This window comes from Pelobates fuscus, chromosome 1 (genome assembly GCF_036172605.1).
Source record: "Pelobates fuscus isolate aPelFus1 chromosome 1, aPelFus1.pri, whole genome shotgun sequence".
Taxonomy (NCBI): domain Eukaryota; kingdom Metazoa; phylum Chordata; class Amphibia; order Anura; family Pelobatidae; genus Pelobates; species Pelobates fuscus.
Genome location: NC_086317.1, coordinates 62416404 through 62438599, shown reverse-complemented (window position 1 = coordinate 62438599; position 22196 = coordinate 62416404). Strand labels below are relative to the sequence as shown.

The window sequence follows — 22196 nt, the reverse complement described above, 5'->3', positions numbered from 1 at the left end:
CGCATTAGGTCTCCCTATAGGAAATCATTGAAAACTAATTCAATGCTTTCCTATGGGGATTTGAGCGACGCTGGAGGTCCTCACACAGCGTGAGGACGTCCAGCGACGCTCTAGAACAGGTTTCCTGTGCTATAGAGCAGGAAGTGACCTCTAGTGGCTGTCTAGTAGACAGCCACTAGAAGTGGAGTTAACCCTGCAAGGTAATTATTGCAGTTTATAAAATACTGCAATAATTACACTTGCCGGGTTAAGAGTAGTGGGAGTTGGCACCCAGACCACTCCAATGGGCAGAAGTGGTCTGGGTGCCTGGAGTGCCCCTTTAAGGGACCTTAACATGTATAGCTTGGAGGAAAGACGAGACAGGGGGATATGATAGAAACATTTAAATACAAAAAGGGAATCACAGTAAAGGAGGAGACTATATTTAAAAGAAGAAAAACTACTACAAGAGGACAGTCTTAATTTAAATGGGCAAAGGTTTAAAAATAATATCAGGAAGTATTACTTTACTGAGAGGGTAGTGGATGCATGGAATAGCCTTCCAGCTGAAGTGGTAGAGGTGAACACAGTAAAGGAGTTTAAGCATGCGTGGCATAGGCATGAGGCTATCCTAGATATAAGAAAGACAGGGACTAATGAAAATATTTAGAAAATTGGGCAGACTAGATGGGCTGAATGGTTTTTATCTGCCGTCACATTCTAGGTTTCTAAACTATACACTCCAAATCCAAGGTACAGTGCAACCGTTTAAGTAGCGCACGGATTGGGGGGAGGTAGTGGCGGCAATCAGTTTTGGAAGACAACCAGGAAGTGGTACATAACACTGTAAGCGCACAGGCTTTCTGGCCAAGTACTTTGTATGAAAGATCTTTACTGGCATTTGTATTTGGTCTGTGTATATGGTACTGTTTTTTTTTACCCCAATTTTAGGGCTACAGAATATGCTGGAACTTTATACATGCTAATAATAATAATTATTATTATAATAATAATGCTCCTCTGTCTGATCTGTCAACGTGGCTAAGTGCGCTCACCTTGCAGTGTATTTATTGGGCCATAAGCTAAAGTCGCATCCCACCCCAAATCCAGTGACCTGCTGTGCATGGAAAAGAAACACGGGGCAGAGCAGCAGAATACCCACTGCCTCAGCCGAACTACACAAGGCACTTGGGGGCGTAGGATACAATGAATGAGTGGTGATCAGAAAAGATGAGGGGAGGAGGGGGTAAACAAACAGAAATTATGGAGGACAGAAAAAATGGGAGGACTTACTGAAAATATGGTGAATGTGGGTTGGAGAATGAGTTACATAATGAAAACAGGAAATAGACAAGCAGAATGAGAGGCATACAGATATTATGGGAGTGTTTATGGGTGGGCAGGCTGAAAATGGGGGATAGCTAGAGGCAGTAGTAGGACAGAGAATGTGGGATGAAGAAAAATTCGTTGGACAGACCAAATGGGCTTTCTAACCCGTAGTTTCCTTGCACAATAACCAGTACAATAAGCCATGGTGGCCTCAGAGCCAAATACCCTAGGTACACCCCTGTTTTAAGGAGATCACACATAGGAGGAATGCTGATGGTATTGGGAGGTAAACTAATATTGAGTTTTCCATGAAGACAATATCAATCTGGGTGCATAATAGAGTGGAATTTCACAGAAACTCCACTGCGACTATCAGAGATATAGATAAAATAGGGTGTACAGTGTCCTATGTTCTCCCCTGGAAGAGCCAGCACTTGGTGAAAAGCACGTTGGGACTTTGTTCATCGTGGTTAGGCATATTATTAGGCGAGATGCTGCAGCTACTTCTTCTACTTAGGACATGGCCACCACGTTAAGAAATTTTTACACTAAACCAATCATTAACCCTTTTTTCTTATTTTATTCCTTTGTATGCTGTGTTGCAGGAGGATTTGTGGGATTAGGGCTTTATTTATTATTAACTGGGTATCTGGGAGGTGCTTTGGTATACCACTATTTATCAGGAGATTTTTTTTTTTTTAAGGGGTGCCCTCGTAGGCACGCTACCCTTTTTAGAGATTAGGTATTTGTCCTCCCTCTGTTTACCCGTTACCTACTGATTGCAGTCGCATTTATTTACCCTGCTTCTCCTCTTTTTTTCATATGCAACACTTATGTTCTGGTCCCTGCTTGTTAGAACCTATTAGGATCATTGGATTTTAATATACTACTTAAAAAAGTTATATTTTACCTATATTACCTTACTTTTAGGGTTGCTCTATTTATGCTAGAGGGCAGACTTTTTTTGTATTTAGGTTATGGATACCTACAGAAACAGCAAAGAAGCAATGATGATTAATAGCCTTTCCCATTAGCTGCCATGAGTAATAGTAAACTAGAAAAGGCATCAAAAGCTCAAAAAAGGTCAATGACATCAGCCCATACTGCTCAAAATGTGCCCCCTACAAATCAGGGAAAGCTGTGACTGCTGTTGGGATGTGTATAAACATGGGGACGGACAGTTCTATAATATTAGATGCATTAACTCAATATTCACATAGGTCGCCAGCCAAACAAGCAACGGCACACATGCTGCAGGTAGTCTTGAATTAAAGAGAAACTATAGTACCAAGAAAACAAAGTTGTTTTCCTGGCACTACAGCTCTCTACAATGCCCCCTCCCTCGTCGGTGCAGATGGGGTTTAAACACAAAAAAAACGTTGTCACTTGACTTTTTCCAATGCCAATATCCCTCATCGCTGGTTTAAGCTGTGCTTCTGGACCCAATGTGAGAGCGGAGATGGCCTAGAGGTAGAGCTAACCCCAGCAGGCAATTATTGCAGTTTCTGAAAAACTGCAATTCTTACCACTGCAGGGTTAAGGGACCTGGGCCACTGCACCCAAACCACTTCAACGAGCTGAAGTGGTCTGGGTGCCTATAGTGTCCCTTTAAGTGTTACTGCCGTACAGTGTATTTCGGAACAGGCCAGCAAACAATCTGGCACGGCTTTACAAATGTTTCAAAGAAGAACTATACCAGAAGACCAAAAACACTTGGGATGCATGCAGTTTGTACATGCACAAGAAGATCTGAAAGGGAAGGCAAAAGAAAGAAATAAAACAGCGCTATATAAAGAAATAATAAGGGGAAGATATGGGCCGATATCATCTTGAAGAAGAAGGTTTTACAGGGTTAAAACTGATGTATATTGAAACTGAACACCTTAAAAATTTGAACAGATATACTTATTATGTGTGGGAAGAATAATTAAATTTTTTATATTATTTCATCCCATTTGAGGATTATTGAAAATTGCGCTGCCTCAATATCTGTGATTTTGTGATGTGACAGACTACCCTGATGACAGCCTTCAAAATGAAGAAAGCATCAAGCAATGTTTCATATTACAGTACCGATACAAAGAAGCAGCATTGCTTTGATTTTCGCTGTGATAATTTGCTGGTGTCAAGTCAGCTAGGTCTTTTACCTTCATTCACAGTTATTTCCGTCATTCCTCCAAAAACAGAAATAATAATAAAAAAATAAAATAAAAAAAATAATAAAAAAAAACTCATATTGCATTTGTTTATTGGAGGAGAAAAAAAAAATTCACAATACTGGAAAAATGAAGGTGAAAGTGCAAAGAGAAGCGACCATGCATTGCCAAGCAACAAAGCAAAAACCAGATTAAATCCATCAATGAGCAAGATGAAGATGGGAAAAAAATGAACAAGAAGTCTTACAGATATAAAAACACCTCTTTGCAGCTGCTTGCCACTGAAAACTCAAGGGAAATGAAAGTTACAAAAATGCAGTCCAATTCGAGAGATACCATGACAGGAGATAGAATGGAAGCATAAACACATACAATGCCATTTATCTGAGGAATGTAAAAATCAAGAAACATTTTTTAAAAATCCACGGAAACTTTGAAGACACAAAAAACTAAAAATAATTACAAAATTAAAAGCAGAATATTTGTTGCTTTTCAAACAAGTCAGTATGCGTTGTGTCCTGACCTCTGCATTAGTATAGAAGACAGTCCATGCTAAAATGTTTGTTTTGTTTTTTTTTTGCCCATGTTCAAGGAATTTGTCATCTTTCTTCCTTTCAATATGTCTGCTTTTTGTGGTTGGTGTTGCCCAAGTGATCTAGTGCTGGCCAAACCACCCATACAGTTCCAATTATGTTAAGGCTGATGCTGTGGGATGATCAATTATGGTAAGTGTTCCATCTGCAAATTAAGTAAATCTTAATGGTGTCTGGGGTTAATTTCACTTAAAGATCATTTGTTTTGTTTTGTTTTTTTCTTCTACACACATACAAAAAATAAACAGAAGAAGAAGTGCAGGCTGATTATTCAAGATCCATGTATATGTCATTACTAGAGGGACACTATAGTCAACAAGACCACTTCATCCAAGTAAAGTGGTGTGGGTGTAGTGGCACTATCCTGATAATCCTGCAATTAAAATATTGGTTTTGTAGAAACAAGAATTATAAGATAACACCGTAATACAACTAGAGGGGCACTATGGCAAGTGCAATACAGGTTAGTTTTAATAATGTTATTTTGTTTTTTAATATAAAGACAAAGTGATGACTTTGTAAGAAGAATAAGAGAATTAGAATTTAGAATATTTAAATTTTATCTCATGGTTCCATTAGCATTTCTGAAATTAGCCTGGAGTAGTACCCAGCCATTTACGGATTCTTGTTGCCTTTTCACCAGAACGACTTATCTACTAAATGACCACCAAGACTCATGATGAAGAGCGTGTTATAATACCACATACCTCGGACAGTGTTTTTTTTTTTTTTTATTATTAATTATATGCCGTAAGAAAATGTAGAAGACGCAAGAAGGGGTGTTCAGTTGCTCAATTTTCTACACAACTGCTAACCAACACATCTTGGACATTCAAATTAACAGCCTATTTCTTGCTAAGTAACATTGCTCGGCTGATGCCAGACTTAAATTGGCAGCCATTGCCAAAATCCATCATTGTATTCTATGCATTTCACACAATGCTTGTAAAGACACTCCACACACCTGTGAATGAGGCATTTATTATCTAAACAAGGTGTGCTGGGGGTAGAATTTAACAGAGAAAGCACATGGAATATCTGAGAAGCCTTAGCGCCCCCTGCTTGAAAGGGAAAGAAACCGTTTTAATACTCCCCTTAATTTTAGCCCAGAGATGCCTTCACGCTGGATCGATCACCTCCTCCAGTGACATGCTGATGGAGGAACCTAATGCGCATATGTGACATCAGAGCTTCCACCTAGAAAATTATAGAATCAATGCTTTCCTATGGGGATTTTAAAGATGCTGGACGTCCAATGTTGTTTCACGAAGTTAAACTCTGTGAGAGGCCAGGAAGCTTCTCTACTGTCTGTATAGTAGACAGCCACTAATGGTTGTTAACCCTGCAATGTTTTCACTTGCATGGTTAGGGGAACAGGGGCACTTCTCCCAGATTACTTCAATGAGATGGAGTATCTGAGTGTTTATAAGGAGAGATGATTGAAACAAGCAGGCAGAAGGCCACTAAAAAAATGCAGACCATATATCATATGATATTAAATGGATTACTTTTTTTAAAGTTAGAGTGTTATGTGATGCAATTACACAGATTTAAAAAAAAAAACAAAAAAAAAAAAAACACAGATCCTGATCGTGGCTAGTACTTCCTTAAAATCTGTATATTATTTAAGACGTATATTTTAATACAGAACAGGTAGGCACACTTGACCAACAGTCATAAAATAAAATTCAGAGCAGAATCATAGAATACAAAAAAATAGGGTGCTCACTCTAAAGCCTTATTTCCCAAGGCCAAAAATCAGTAATCTATAATAATGAATGAGGAGCACAACCAACTAAATAGAAAGTACTTTATTTTATAGGTACAAAATAACAGCATATACGCCAATAAGCATCAGCATCAATAGAAATTATATTTTATATATACATACATACATATATACACACACACACACACTGAATATAAATAATATATACTAATCACAGATAAACATAATCAATACTAGGAATCAATAGTATCAATCCGGATACAAACTTGGATAGACACCTGAAAATAATGCCCAACAATTAATACATACCAAAAAAAACAAACTCTCGGAATGAGTGAGAAGAGGGTGAAAAATCAAATAGAAGCCCCCAATGTTTCGGCATGTGTGCCTTTATCAAGGGAGCATCATTTCAGACGTGTCACAAGAGTTTGACAACTACAACTTCGATACAATGACGACTTGTCTTTTTTAGCCTGATTTTTGCAACACAGTTTTCTATTCATTCAATTCACAATTTAGTTTAAAATTATTATTTTTTAAATAGTCTTTTACTACCTGTTTGAAGTAGTAGCAGGTGAAGTGGCTGGTATGATTTGCGTTGGGAATCAGAAAATCATCTGTAAGCAGGGCAGTAGCCGACACACTTGTTTAGCACTTGTAAGGTTAAGAGACTTAAAGCTTAAGTGAGAGCAAATCATTACTGATCATTTAGTAAATTAATACAAGACTCAAGGGTATTTCATTAGGTCTTAGAACTGATAGTAAATAAGAAGATGCTCTACAATAAAGCTTTGTATATAGTCTTTTGATTGGATTTCTGCCCACCGCAGATCGATCTGGTAAACTGAGCCCATAAAAGTAAAGAATAAGGAGGATGATGCTGTGAATATCATTACATGCGCAGTGTTTAAAAAAATATTTACAAGCACACAGTTTAACTCTTTGTAATTCAATAAGATTACACAAACTGTCCGGGTTATAGTGAGAATTCAAAATGAATTGCAAATTTAAGGTCACAATAGAAGTACTGGAAAGTAATTCTTTAAAATCAGCTACGCTTTTACACTGGCCATCAAATTTGAAATACATTTTGCATTCTCACTAAAGTACATAATCCCTGTACATTTCTCTTTCACCTTCTGTGCAATGAAAAAGCATTTAAAGGGACACTGGGCACATAGGCAACTTCAGCTCATTGAAGTGGTCTGTGTACAGTGTCCCTATTGATTAGAGGTGCAATGTAAAAAAAATTACAGTTTAAGAGAAACTGCAACGTTAAGACAGCCTCTAGTGGTGCTTTCGGACTTTTGGTATGCTGAACGCCCTCCTGCTCCATAGGAAATCATTAGCGCCCCCTCGTCAAGTGACGTCGGAGCTGGGATCAGGGGGGGAGGGGAGGCAGAGGGAGCTACATTGCCAGGAATACAGATTTGTATTCCTGGAACTATAGTATCCCTTTAAGAATACAAATCTGTATTTCAAATGCTGTGGTGTCCCTGTCCCTATTCTCTTTCAGGTTCCCCCCTTTGCAGTATATTTAAAAAAAACAAAAAAATAAGTAGTATATACCTTTTTGAAGCGTCAAGCGCTGGGTGACCTAATGCGCATTTTTACTTCCCTTAGGAGAACAGTGAAACAATACTTTCTTAACAGGCCTCCACGTCACGTTACTCCGTCAGTGCAGCGGGAGTTGCTCTAGACTAGTGGCTGTAAGGTGGACTTAAACCTGCAATTTAAATATTGCATTTTCTCAAAAATGACAATGTTTTACATTGCAGGGTTAAGAGGACAGGGGCACTGCACACAGACAACTTCATTAAAATGAAGCTGTCTGGGTTACTATACTGTTCCTTTAAGATTTAAGCCAGCCCCCCAAAGCCACATATCCCATCGATTGCTTATAAACAGGAATGACCATAGTGGAGTCCTACAGCTCTTGCAGAGAAACATTCCCATTATGCTTTGCAGACCTAAGATTTAAGGAAACAAAACAAATGGAAGTTCATTTCAGAAGCAGGAAGAAAAAAAAATATATATCTATTAAAAAAAAAAAAAAAACAAACAACTATGGATTCCACGAAAAAAAAATGTCCAGTATTTTTGCAATAAAATAGGATTTATCTTAAAGCATTTACATCTGCTATGCTGGGTCACAGCTATTATTGCAGTATTTAATTCTGGAATAAAATGTGATTTAACCCCTTAAGGACACACGACGTGTGACATGTCATGATTCCCTTTTATTCCAGAAGTTTGGTCCTTAAGGGGTTAAGGAAGGGAGTGTTTCTAAGAAATTTCCCTTTAAAGCTGGTCTATCCAACTAACAAAAGGCTGTCCTCTGGAGAAAAACAAAACAATGCTACAAATATCCACCCAAACTACTCTAAGTTAGAGATGGTCTCTTTATATTCTTATCGAATACTCTAATAGCAGCTGTGCATGAATGCACACCGCACCCTATCCCAGTTGAGCCATAAGTACTTTCCAGATGGACATATACTTAACGTGAAGGAACGCTTGGGAAAGCTTATACAGTTTTAATCAGTCAGTGCTGAACAGAAGGACACATTTTCTCAAAAGGAGAAAACATTGTAAGGAGGAAAAAACAAATACCGAAGGACCAGGCAGTATATGATAAAAGCAGAGATAAGTCAGTGTGCATAAACCGGCTATATAAAGGCAGGCTTTGCAATAATTTCCAGAATTTAGGAACAAAAAGCCAAGATCCATTTTATTCCAGAGCCATTCATAGAACATAACACTAAAAAGGTATGCCTCAGTCATAAATGTATACAAAGCCATATACCGTTCCCCCCGAAAATAAGACCAGGTCTTATATACATTTTTGCACATGTAAAAAATAAATAAAAAAAAAAGAATATTAATAAATACATTTAAAATAAAAAAAGCACTAGGCTTATTTTAAGGGGAAAACTGTAGCACGCATTTGCAAGAAATCAGGTCTATGTTCGAGGGAATTCCCCCAAACATAGATTACATTACTAGCGAATGAAATCTTGAGAATATATGTTCGGGGAAACTTCCCTGCAGATAGATTAGAAAATTAGCAACCATCTCAACTGGGGCTTATTTTTGGGGTATGTCTTGTATTACAAGCATCCCCTGAAAATAAGCTAGGGCTTATTTTCGGAGGATGTCTTATTTTCGGGGAAAACCGGCATGTTCAGTCTAAAAGCGTGTAAAACATTTTACCAGCATGGGGCTATCCTTTCCAAGCACTCACTGGCTGCCGATAGATCAGTAGACTGCAGTATTGTCTAGTGTATAATGGGTAATCAGATTACTTATAGCTCAGAAACTGTGGAAAATGACCAATTCTGTGATTCCAGTCCGCATTCTGACACTACACTTCTCCAAAATTCCTTTAATGAAATGCTTGATTGCTACAGATATAAAGGGTCATATTGCCCCTGGCAGGGTTTATACGTTATAGACAAGAACAGTTGCTTTCCACGGCTTACAGCGCGAGTTATACTGCACTGGTCAAGCAATAGAATATGGGTAAGTAACATAGCATCGGCCTCCTGATTGCACGCCAGCAGCACTCACAGCAATGTGCCTACTTGCTGTCCTGCTGGAGTACCAAGAATGGACAAATGTGCAAAAATGGCTGAGCTGTAATACTGCAGTGGTGATTAATACTGTATAATCAGGGAGGCTGGCAGTACATAGTCACATTTTACTTGAACAGATCTGTTTTAAAAGGTCAGAGCATAGACGCCTGCATTCAGTAATGTTCTCAGAACTACTCTTGGCTATGCGAGGGCTCTATTTTCGCTTCCACACAGATCACGGAGAGTTCACATGAAGACACGGACAACACTGGCATACTTTCATCCAACATTTTCTTATCACTGCAGCTCAAGAGTATTTTTCTTGGAACAAAACAATCATTTATGCTTGGCTGAAACAGACATTTAACTCTGCAACATCCAAGTAGGGATAGATCACGGGCAGCAATAGGCCACGAAACACAGCGGCTCAAATGTTGAACTGTATTTATTTAAAATGAAAACAAAAAACACTAATTTCATAACCTGGACATGTCTTACTGGGTGTTTTTTGTTTGTTTGTTTTTTAAAGACTAATTTTAAACAAAGTAAAACAATACTTTTGTAAGGGTGTATCACAAAGGGATAGAGATATAGATATCCTAAAAAGCAAAAAAAGAGAAAAAAGTGAAAGTGAATCCTACTGTTTATCCCCCCACTGTCCATACCAAAACCTCCAGTTTGTGGTCCTGGGTGGCAAACCTTTCCTACCTGATTTTGGATTGTTCTTTCAATGCTAGCAATAAGCAATGCATTTCTAGCAGATCGCTCCCTAGACAGAAATGTCATTACCCTTAGACAGCATTTGGCTAGGTATACACTGGCTGTCGCTCATGGAGCTTGTATTTGGAAGGCTGTTTAGGTTAGCCCATTCCTAGGAAAATGTACTCCAAAATTCTTAGGGTTCCAACGTTAGTCATCACTGGTCCGGCACATCATGTCTGAAGCCCTTATCAACCACATGCATTAGCACTGCATTATGGACTACATTTCCCATGAGGCTCAGTACATTGTGCTCATCCATCCATATGGCTGATTATAATGTGGAAGTGCTCCCGACACTTACGGTGCCAAAAAGCTACCCTTTATTGATCTATAAAACATCCATCTAGCAAAGTGCTCCTGAGAACGGTAACAGGGGGAAAAGTGGAAGTTCTATAAAAACATGGTGTTCACAGCTCCCCAGATGTTTTCTGCTCCACTACTGATAAAGTGGAGGGTGTTTCTTTATTCTAACACCTTTGTGTTGTTCAGGAAGGGAAGTGGGCACATTTTACGAGCGTTCCATTTAAATAAACATGGAGTGCATATTGGCACAATTTAAAAGTGTTAAAAGATACTCACATTTAAAGCTGCCGTGTTTGGAATTAAATCTCAGGCTTTAGATTTTCAGCAGTTAGCACTGACCAGGCAAGCAAGTGATCAACCAATCAGGCCGATTCAATAACTTTCAATGGCCCTTTTAAAAAGAAGTGATGACAATTTCCTTAAAGCCTGCCCAGCACAGCTTTATGGATATTACAGAGGTTGCTGGAAGTTGTACTTCGTATATTTGTTTCGTACTTTTGCATGCTTTTAGCCGAACTACAACTCCTAGAAAAGATTGTTTTTATCCATGATGACATGAACAACCAGGTTACTGGAGAAACACTGACATTTAGCAGGGATGCACAAAAAGCAGGTTGTGACATCATATATGCAGGTACAGTATTTTGGGAAAAAAAATAATTAAATTTTTATCACTGCAGAACGCTGCAATCCCCCTTGCGCACGCCAACCCTCTTTCTCCCCCCCCCCCCCCCCAACTCCATTTGTAAAAGTCACAGCCCCTCAAAGCTGTCAATCAGAACACTCTGCCACAGGTTGGCTGCTATCTGTTTTTAGAGCTCGTACAATTATGCTCATGTGGTTACTGGAACGCTCTTTGGGGATAAACTACTCACCCCATAAATTCCTAATGAACAGATGTTTATGGGATTAGAATGAATCCGGTATACATTCTTGACTATAATAAATCAGATGTCGTGATTGGATGCCACTCCTTGGCTAAACTGTGCATTTGCAGGGAAGTTTAAAAGGGTAGCGGATTATAAATAAATAGCATTTCTGGCATTTTCTTTTCAAATGCATTACCTATGTAATAAAAATAATAAGGGGCAGTTTTCTCCCTATAGTTTCCCTTTAACAGATATGTCTCAATGTATTTGAAGGAGTGGTTGGTCTAGTAAATGGATTATGAAACCAATCCCTAAGCACAACCATAATTAATCAATAAAAAAAAAAAAAAAAACAACATATAATTGAAAATCGCTATGACAGTTAATTCTCCTATCTCTATGCTGACTGACAGCCACATAAATCAATAAAACAAAGAAAATGCATCTAAGCAACTTATGAATAATTAGATTTGCCAGAAAGATGCGATATTGAGGTAAGCAGTGGTATATAAAAAAAGACCAGGACAATTCAGTGCAACGAACAGTAGATGCATCGTTTGTCTTTTTTGTTTACATATACTACAGATTAAGTTAATTTTGCAAATTCAAACAATATATAATCATTCATATGCTGTGTGAAATGGCACTAAGGTATTGTATATGCATATTTTGTCTATTGGTTTTATTTGGTGTTTACAGGAGACACACACTCCAAGTCAGGTCTAAGACTGTGCATGCATAGCTTTTCATTAATAAAACTACTCAGACACAGTTTGCCACATGCTACGTTTTCGAAAGAAGGTCGGGAACGATATGGCATATTACATGAATACCTGATAGGACTATAGATACACCGCATAGGCCATTTTCTGACGTCTCAACAACTTTCTACAGATGTTACCAAGGCAAAGGCAGGTCTTGGTGAATTGCTTCTAAAGGCAAACCACAATGGAATAATTAGAATATGCCAACAGACTAACAAAAGCAGATACAAACAAGGCATATAAAGAGCATGAGTCTGTTTGAAAGAATCTCTACACAAACTAAATCACTGTAAACAAAACATAAAAGCAGCCGTTTCTGTTTCGGAAAATATACCTCTCCCATGCCCTAAAATGAAGAAGTCGCAAAATAACAAAGTTGGTCAAATAAGTATTTTTTTTTTCTGGTGTATATAGGTACATAGGGGGTACAATCAAAGCAAGTATGATATCCCAAGTGATAGCTATGCAATCAAACTGTTACAAGAAATACAGAACTTATAGGGGGAACTATCACTACTCTGGAAATCATATCATTGAAGAAAAAAAAAAATGTGTTTTTTTTTTTGTTTGTTTTTTTAATTACATAGGGAAAAAAAGGTTTAACATAACATATAAGTATTCTTCACAGTATTATATAACTTCCAAAGAAGTGACAGTCCATCTTTGTATTCAGCTCTTTTTATTGCCAGTGCCTAAATCAGGATTTTATACAAAACCTGCAACATAACATAGATCGAAGAGAGAGACAGACAGAGAAGCTACGGCTAGATTTCACAAGAAAGATGATCATATAAAAGAAGAGAGTGATTAAAGATCTAAAATTACTGCAGTGTTAGTCTGCTAAACAAACATAATTGCTACCCCCAGTAAGCCGTGCTTTTTAATAGTTTCCCTTTAATTAAAGATCACAAACACAATAAACCAACTGCAGGAAGGAATCTGTAAACCATTACGCATACAATCACAAAAATAAAAGATTTAGCAATTGTATTTATTTTTCACACCAGTACATTGCTGCTCTGGATATCACAATCATTTAAATTCTTTGTTATTTTCTTGTTCGGATGCACTGCAGGGTTTATGTTTAAATAATAAGCTATTACTGGTATCCTAGCATGTTTGTTCCTAGTAGGTTAAAAGGATTACAACAGATTGCTAAAGCAAGGAGAAGTGGCCTACACTAGGGCTTTGTTTACAGGTAATTTTGAGACAGATGAGGCGTAGCATGAATGATTTATAGCTAAATTGTTACTTGTGTTAATGCAGAATTATCATGAATACCATAATGCCATGCAGACCCATGGGGGCACGCGCACATTCAAGGCATAATCAGTGGAATGTCTGAGCACACAAACCATGATCAAGCATAGTGTAATAAGAGGTCAGCACAGACATTTACTTTCTGGGCCAGATCTCATCTTTCTTAGAGGCAAGTTCACATAATTCTTAGCTATGCTATACTCCACAAATAAAGAAAATAAAAAACACGTACACAAAAACATCATTAGTATTTAGTGGGTTAGGAGAAATAGCAAAGGTCACCAGGTCCTTTTTAAGAAGAGTTATGAAATAAAAACAATAAAATAAAAGGTCAAAGACCTCTCTGAGATTATTGTTGTTTGATAAATTTTTCTTTGATAAGAGTGCAGAATTTGGCCAAACAACTGCACATTTGCTTTGTGCCGGCATTTCTGAACATTGAGTGGGTGTATGCCAACTACAAGTTACTCTTAATACATTTAAAGGGACTCTATAGGCACCCAGACTACTTCATCTCAACGAAGTGGCGTAAGTGCCATGTCCCCCCTTCCCCTTTTTAATGGCAACAACACCTGAGGTGCAAAGTAGTGGTCTCATGCGCACTAGCTTCCTATGTGATAGTGTTGGATTTAGGGATCGACCGATTATCGGTTTTACCGATATTATCGGACAATATTCTGTATTTTCGGCAATATCAGTCAATTCAGATAACGATATTGCCGATAATATATAACAGGACCGCCGGGCTCATTACAAGCCCGGCGGTCCTGGGGTGGCCGGCAGCAAGCGTTTACTCACCTCCCAGCAGCTCCTCAACATCCCCAGTGTAAGTTTCGCGAGTATTCCTAATACTATAATGTTCCTTTAACAAAAAAACAAAACATCTATACGTAATATTAAACAATGACAATCATGTCACTTGACATCAGTTGGCTTATTTTATTGAGTGCTGAGCTTTCACAACTGAGAAGATATTATGCCTTCATAAAATATTAATATATATATATATATTGGTAGTTTTACCAGACAAAGTAATATGAGAAACCAGAATATTGCTAGATTGCTTACAATATTCACCACCTAGCATTTACAGAGCTAGCACTCCCACATGTGAGAGCCTATGGTGTACAAGATTGAACGGCTTACAAAGAAATGCAGAGCAAAAGAATAAAACAGTAACTACATTTGTGTAAATAGAACGTTAAAGGCCAGTCACACCTGGATACTTTCTATTCATTTATTATAGAGGTAATGCATTTAAAGAGCACTCGACTTGGGATCAACATTAAAGGGACACTGTAGGCACCCAGACCACTTCAGTTTATTGAAGTGGTTTTAGTGCTGTGTCCCTTTTGCATTTACTTCTGCAATGTAAAACATTTCAGTTCCAGAGAACGGCAACATTTACATTGCAGCTATAAGTCTGCCTTCAGTGGCTGTCTACCAGACAGCCACTAGAGAGCCAACGGAATCAAAACGGACCTTTGTCTAGTATCTGACGCTGGACATCCTCGCGCTCTGCACGAGGACTTCCAGCGTCAGATTTTTCCACATAGGAAAGCATTGATGAATGCTTTCTTATGGGGAAATCCTAATGCGATTGTGGCCGTTGATGCGTACTAGGTCTCCCCCGCCGGCTGATGTCAGCGTGGGAGGAGCATGGGCGGAGCCAAACCCAGCGCCAAGGGACATAGGCGCAAGATTCAGGTAAAACTGTTTTGTTTTCCTGGCACTATAGGATCACTTTAATGATAGTAAAATTAATCTATACCTTGTGCAAGCCAAAAAGATTGCAAATGCATAGTTGCAAAGTTAATTTTTATAGCACACTCCTGGGTTTGTAACACTACTCCGTCAATATGGCAGTATATAAAGTACATCTTAGAATGTACCAATTGGGATTGGGTCTGGGAAGCTATGCACTCCTCAGTAATTTCATTCATGAATCAAAATCACTGCACAAATGAATAGCCACACCATAGCTTCTATTAGCTTGCTATACTGACGTATTTTTTATCCCACCCTCCAAAAACAAACTAATTCAAGACTATGCTTGCTGGATATTGAAGTGGCCTTCTCACCTTCTGGGATCTTTGCATATTTTGTAAAGATCCCAGATGATAACAGCTCCACTTGCAGTGCAGTTGCTCAAGAGTACTGGAGAAGGTCCTGTCCAGCTACTGGCGATTTACCTACCAGTGGACATCAGCACTGTACTCTCGCACACGCACGAGATTACTACACATGTCTATGGTGGATCCTGCAAGACCACAGGATCCTCCATAGAGAGAGCCGCCTTTTCCCCTTAGCAGTCACAAGGAACGGCTGAGGGTTTGACAGAGACAGCCTTGTGTCAGTCGTTGTCAAGTGCAGGAAAAATATATAAGAAAGTGGTTCCTACTTTGTCTTTTACATTTTTTTTTGACTGCACTGGAATAAGATAGAGCGCTTGCTGCAAAACATACATGGGAAAAATATGTGTGCAATACATTCAATGTGGAGATCGTATAAACCATGCAAAATAAATGCAAACATTTTTTTAAAAAATCATAGATCTAGTTAAAGTGATCCCAGAACTGTATTGAATGGAAATGTGACATTTAAAGAGATGTTTAATGAGCCCTGACAATTAGGGTCTAAAGGTGAAACTGGGTCTCCAAATTCTCGTGGTGCCTCCACTTTTGGCTAACACCTCCTTATTAACTTGAGCATAAATTGTGGGACAAGAATAGGCTGAGAGAGTCACATGCATGCTCCTAGCCTATCATGGTATACATTGTCATGACGTCTGGAGTGTTTCTTTAAGGATTGCAAAGAATCATGGCATAGTTTTAAAATAGCTGAAGGCGTAACTTTTGGGAAAAAAAAAAGTCTAAAAAAAAAAAACAACAACTAAATGTATCAAAATTACACTTGAATATCAAGTATTCCACTATACTGTGGCAATGTGACAAGAAAACCTAGAGGATAAAAAGTAAGAAATTAAAAATGGGAATACACAGTATTGCAAAATAAGGACCCCTAAATAAAAGTAGAATTTGTTGATGACCTTGTGGATCGGCGCATGCATTTCCTTATACTGTAATTCATTTTCCCACCTTGTATTTGCTAAGAATTATATTTACTTTTTTTTTTGTAACCTGTGTAAGCCTCAGTGTCATCATGGCCAACAAACTAGAGCAGGTCATTGTATAATATCGTTTCATAAAAATAAATGGCAAATACTCAAGCACAATCAATCTGCAGACTGTGTATTTAAAATGCTTTAGGAGTTGGGAGGCTGATATTCTAGCCGTGAACTTCATAATAAAAAGAAAGATAAGGCCATTGTTTGCAACTTAGCTTGAAATAAGACCTAGACAGACCAAGGATACAAGGATTAAATGTAATGTAGGGATGGTTCTAAGTCTAGCAGAGTTAATTGGCTATTTCAGTGATTGTCATGTACTAGAAACAAATGTATGTGTCCATAGAAGCGGCAAAAGTATCAACAGTTAAGTACACCAGAAAACAACTTTAGCACCATCCCTTCTCTCAATCTTTCCCTGACTAGTGACGATTGGGTTTAAAAAAGGACACTATAACAAAAGGCTGCCATAAATGTTATTTTTTTTTTGCATTCCCAAAAATAGTTAATGATAAACAGCTTTATTTCTTCAAATAATAATAAGAAAATATATATATATTACACAGAAGACCACAGGGGAAATCACAGCACTGGGAAACTGCATCTCGAATGAACTACTAATCGTATAAAATGTGTTAAGACACTGATCCTTTTTTCCGGTACTTCCCCCTATGGACTTCTGTGCAAGCTATTTTTTGATATGAAGAAATAAAAGAGTTTTTTTTTTATTATTATTTTTTTATTATTAATTTAGCGCTGATTTTGTCATTTTAGAAGTCCAGTCTTTGGTCATTCTGCAGAAGTAGAATTTCACACCATAGCTCCCTTAACATAGTGTACACATCAGATGTTGCCAAATTGTGCTAAAATGACTGATCATACTCCTTATCAAGTCATTTCATCTTCAATATTAAAGGATACTGTGGTTAAACATATAGACAACACGCAAAACACAACAAAATGCATATTTAAAGCAGTAAAAGAACATGCACTGCCTGGAGTAGGAGGCATAATGGCATCCACCATCCCTTTGGAACTCAAAAGGTTAAAATTGCAGCTTTAAATGTTGTTTACAGCCCAATATACACCATTCTGGGGCACAGTGACTGATCTACGGTTATTCAGAGAATTTAGGGACAAATAGACAATACAGTTCAAAGAAGGACTACAGGCCTGTCCAGCTAAGGAAGAGAACAGTGTTTTTATTTGGAAAGCACACAGCAGGACACTGCAGGGCTGTTACTCATTAGTACTCAGCCTCTAAGGGACCTTGCAAAACCAAGGCTTAACCTCTTCCACACCATCATCCAATACCCAGCACCACTATGTTGAAAACATCAAAATCTTCACTGATAATCGTTGGGCATAAACGTTTATGTATATTGGCTATTTGGTTTTAAAATATTATGGAACAGGGAGTTAATACATAGGAACAATGTAAGTGCAGGTATAAAAATGATTACAATCTAGAGCCATCGAATGCAGATAAAGAAGGATTTTAATCGAATTTAGCCCAAGAAGTACGTAATTGAAGGAGCCAGTGCTGAGAAGTAAATAATTGGCAGTATGGTCACAGTGTCTGGAGTTTGGCAATCAATATGTTCGCAGCTCATGTCAATTTCATTTCATTGTTGACATACTCGTGTGATTCACAATGTCTGTTTGAAGACAAGTTTTGTACATGTAGTAAGAGGCCACTTTAATATGTAGAGCCGTGCTTTTAATATTCCCACTGCACCATAATATGTTAACACCATAAATATCATTGAAAAAAAAAAAAAAAAAAGAAATACTAACACAAGTGTGCAGTTCTCTTTTAGAGACTGGCAGTCTAATGTATTCAATCAAGTCTCTCTTCCTCCTCTGGACTTCGATGGTACCACCAAACACCAGTCTTAGGATAAACATCCCTCTCCATCATTGCAAAATAATTTGTATAAAGCTCTCATAATATTACACAACTGATTCCAAAACAGCGATACAGTCATAAACCCAAAAAGAATAAAACAAACGAAAACACTGCAGCTCCAATTAGATTTGGTGACCGTTTAATCCAGGGGTGTCCAAAAGTGGACCTTGGTGTAACTTTGAATGGATTAAGCCATCACTTAATCTAATTGGAGTTGCAGTATTTTCATTATCTTATTGTACTGGAGATGGCTGTTTTTGTACTGCATCCAGTATTGCCACACTGAGATGTGAACGTGCGGGCTTCCCTATTGCACATACAGCCAGACAGAGTGTAGTCACCTTAAAGTCATATCAGCTCCCTAATATCCACTATACCCAAATTATTCCAATCCTTTGTAAAGCCAGGGGCATTTAATGATTTTTTTTGGCCAGGATGGAAAGCATTTTTTATTACCACTTTGGCCAGACGTTTTAACTCTGCTATTGTATACTGTGGATTACTGTATGCCATAAAATCTCATATATATATATATATATATATATATATATATATATATATATATATATATATATATATATATATATCCAGTAATCCAGTTCTGTGTAACTGGAATTTTAATACATATAAGGTCCAATGCATCTTCTAATGGGAATTACTCAGAGGTGCAATATCAGAGTTCATTTTTACCATAGGAAGTGCCACTCTAGGGTGAAGAACTTCATAAACATAAATGTAAAAAAACAAAAACAAAAAACTGTCAAATGGGCCCCACTGTGTTTTAACACAATGCATGATCTGGATCACAAAATATTTAAATTTCCTAAGGTCACTATAATGTAATAAAATAGAAATTTCACACATTTGGCAAAGATTTCTGCTTCATTTCTAATAGCAGTTGAGACTATCAGGCCTGTTCTCAAAGTGTTCAGCACAGCTTAAAGGGTTATTTATGAAATATATTTCACTTTCAGGATTCCCTTTTAGTGGGTGGACTAGTGACTTTTCCTACACCGGTTAAATCAAACCTTTAGCTCTTTGGCTTATGTGAATGTGGTGTGAGATTTCTGATGCCCTGTCCAATGTCATACCATAATCCATTCCATGAATTCTATACATATTTGGGGTTACTATAGAAACATTCTATCCAATGTCCCACACAAGGGTCAGCTTTTAGGCATCAAGCATCATTCTCTCTGATGCACAGACACCTATTTGCTAAACTTGTTTGCTTCATGCCTTCAGGATGAATCCCGTAATCCACTACTGCTGGACTACCAAACATTAGCCACCTTTGACAGACCCACAGAGAAGCAGCTGAACTTACATGATGTCCTGTAAACTACAACAACAGCACCAAACATTGCCCACCACAGACCAACCTACCTCACTGGCTATAGATCTGCATGGACACCTACCCACACACATCACTGGCTATAGATCTGCATGGACACCTACCCACACACATCACTGGCTAGATCTGCATGGACACCTACCCACACACATCACTGGCTAGATCTGCATGGACACCTACCCACACACATCACTGGCTAGATCTGCATGGACACCTACCCACACACATCACTGGCTAGATCTGCATGGACACCTACCAACGCAACAATGGCTAGACATGCATGGACACCTACCCCCACACACCAATGGCTAGACATGCATGGACACCTACCCCCACACACCAATGGCTAGATCTGCATGGACACCTACCCCCACACACCAATGGCTAGATCTGCATGGACACCTACCCCCACACACCAATGGCTAGATCTGCATGGACACCTACCCCCACACACCAATGGCTAGATCTGCATGGACACCTACCCCCACACACCAATGGCTAGATCTGCATGGACTCCTACCCCCACACACCAATGGCTAGATCTGCATGGACACCTACCCCCACACACCAATGGCTAGATCTGCATGGACACCTACCCCCACACACCAATGGCTAGATCTGCATGGACACCTACCCCCACACACCAATGGCTAGATCTGCATGGACACCTACCCCCACACACCAATGGCTAGATCTGCATGGACACCTACCCCCACACACCAATGGCTAGATCTGCATGGACACCTACCCCCACACACCAATGGCTAGATCTGCATGGACACCTACCCCCACACACCAATGGCTAGATCTGCATGGACACCTACCCCCACACACCAATGGCTAGATCTGCATGGACACCTACCCCCACACACCAATGGCTAGATCTGCATGGACACCTACCCCCACACACCAATGGCTAGATCTGCATGGACACCTACCCCCACACACCAATGGCTAGATCTGCATGGACACCTACCCCCACACACCAATGGCTAGATCTGCATGGACACCTACCCCCACACACCAATGGCTAGATCTGCATGGACACCTACCCCCACACACCAATGGCTAGATCTGCATGGACACCTACCCCCACACACCAATGCTAGATCTGCATGGACACCTAACAAACAGCTATCAGTGAGCTACCCATAAAGTAATGTCTGTAAGAGAATAGACATCTGGCTGTCCAAACACAAGCCATCAGTGACCTGTCCAAACAATGAGTGGGGGAGCATGACGACCCTGGAGTGCAGCACAGTTTAGCTATAATGTACCTTCCCATATGGTGATGGCTGGATGGGCATGGGGACAATAACCATCAATGACACACACACACACAGAGATCACAGGGCTGGCTGAGCATGCTGGGAGCCACAGTCCATAACGGTGTGTAAAAGTGTGAGCCAGCGCTGGCTGAGCATGCTGGGAGTTGTAATCCCCCATGGCTGAGGGTGACAGGGGTTGCAGTCTGCTTACCGTTCTGTGCGCTGGTAGTCCGGCAGAGCGAGCAGACGAGGATCAGAGTGAGCAGTCGGCTCACAGCCACAGCGCACAGCTCCATGCCGGCCTGCAATCCGCATGCATTATCCTGGGGGCTGCCGCTGCCGTGCGCCCGCTCCCTGCCCGCACTACTCCACGCAGAGAGTGCTAGAACCCCAGGATAGAACTTTCAGTGAGAGAGAGCGAGGGGAATGGAACCAGCCTGTCTGTGTGTGTCGGCTCCTGGGGGCCAGTGCGCGCGCACCCCCCTGCTCCGAGTCCTTCCGGCGGGCTGCGGGTCACTGCGCTGCCAGCATGCACCGCCTTAACTCCTCGCACTCCGGAGCCGCCCGGGGAATGCCCAGCACCGCACTCCGTCCGCACCGCGCGATGGGAATCCTGGGGTTAAACAGGGGGGGGGGCGGAGGGACTGGGAGGGCGTGGCCTACAGAGCCCCGCCCCCTTGCTTTCAGTGGGTTGGTGCATGGAGGAGACCGCCAGGGACACAGCCTCATGTGTGGGATGGGATGGACTGGAAAGGTAGAGCTAGCCGCTAGCTAGCAAAGCATCATGGGAGTTTTAGTTTTAGAACAGCCGGGGAAGCTACCTTTATGGACTGTAGACTTTGTGCGCCCGGACTGACCCCGCCCACTCTAGAAGTCACGTAGACTATAGCAGAGGCTGGTGTGTGCCCATGTATGGAGAGCTGGAGATATTACTGTGACAGAGCAGGGTCTCTGACATTTACAGTTACTATTAAATATCTCTTATAGTGCGATTAATATAAAACTAACCCTTTCAGAGCACCTTGTGGAGTTTTACCCCCACATTGCCCATAATAATGTCATTTTATGTAACAATTCACTCCCTGTGGTAGATATTTCCTTTCAATAACATACTGCCTGGTGGTTTCTGAGATCCTCCAGTGACCCTGTCAACAATAACCCTCATCAATTAAAGGGACACTCCAGGCACCCAGACCACTTCTGCCCATTGGAGTGGTCT

The 22196-nt window shown here is 39.8% G+C and overlaps 1 protein-coding gene across 2 annotated transcripts in view; it reads right to left on the bottom strand.

The window, feature by feature from the left end:
- DCBLD2 (discoidin, CUB and LCCL domain containing 2) overlaps positions 1 to 21606 on the bottom strand; it is a 57203-nt gene extending 35597 nt beyond the window's left edge. For both annotated transcript variants that reach the window (XM_063448871.1, XM_063448880.1), the window contains exon 1: positions 21189 to 21606. In XM_063448871.1, coding sequence (XP_063304941.1) covers positions 21189 to 21273 — 85 coding nt within the window. In that variant the 5' untranslated portion in view covers positions 21274 to 21606. The remainder of the gene's footprint in view (positions 1 to 21188) is intronic.
- Positions 21607 to 22196: the final 590 nt, after the last annotated feature.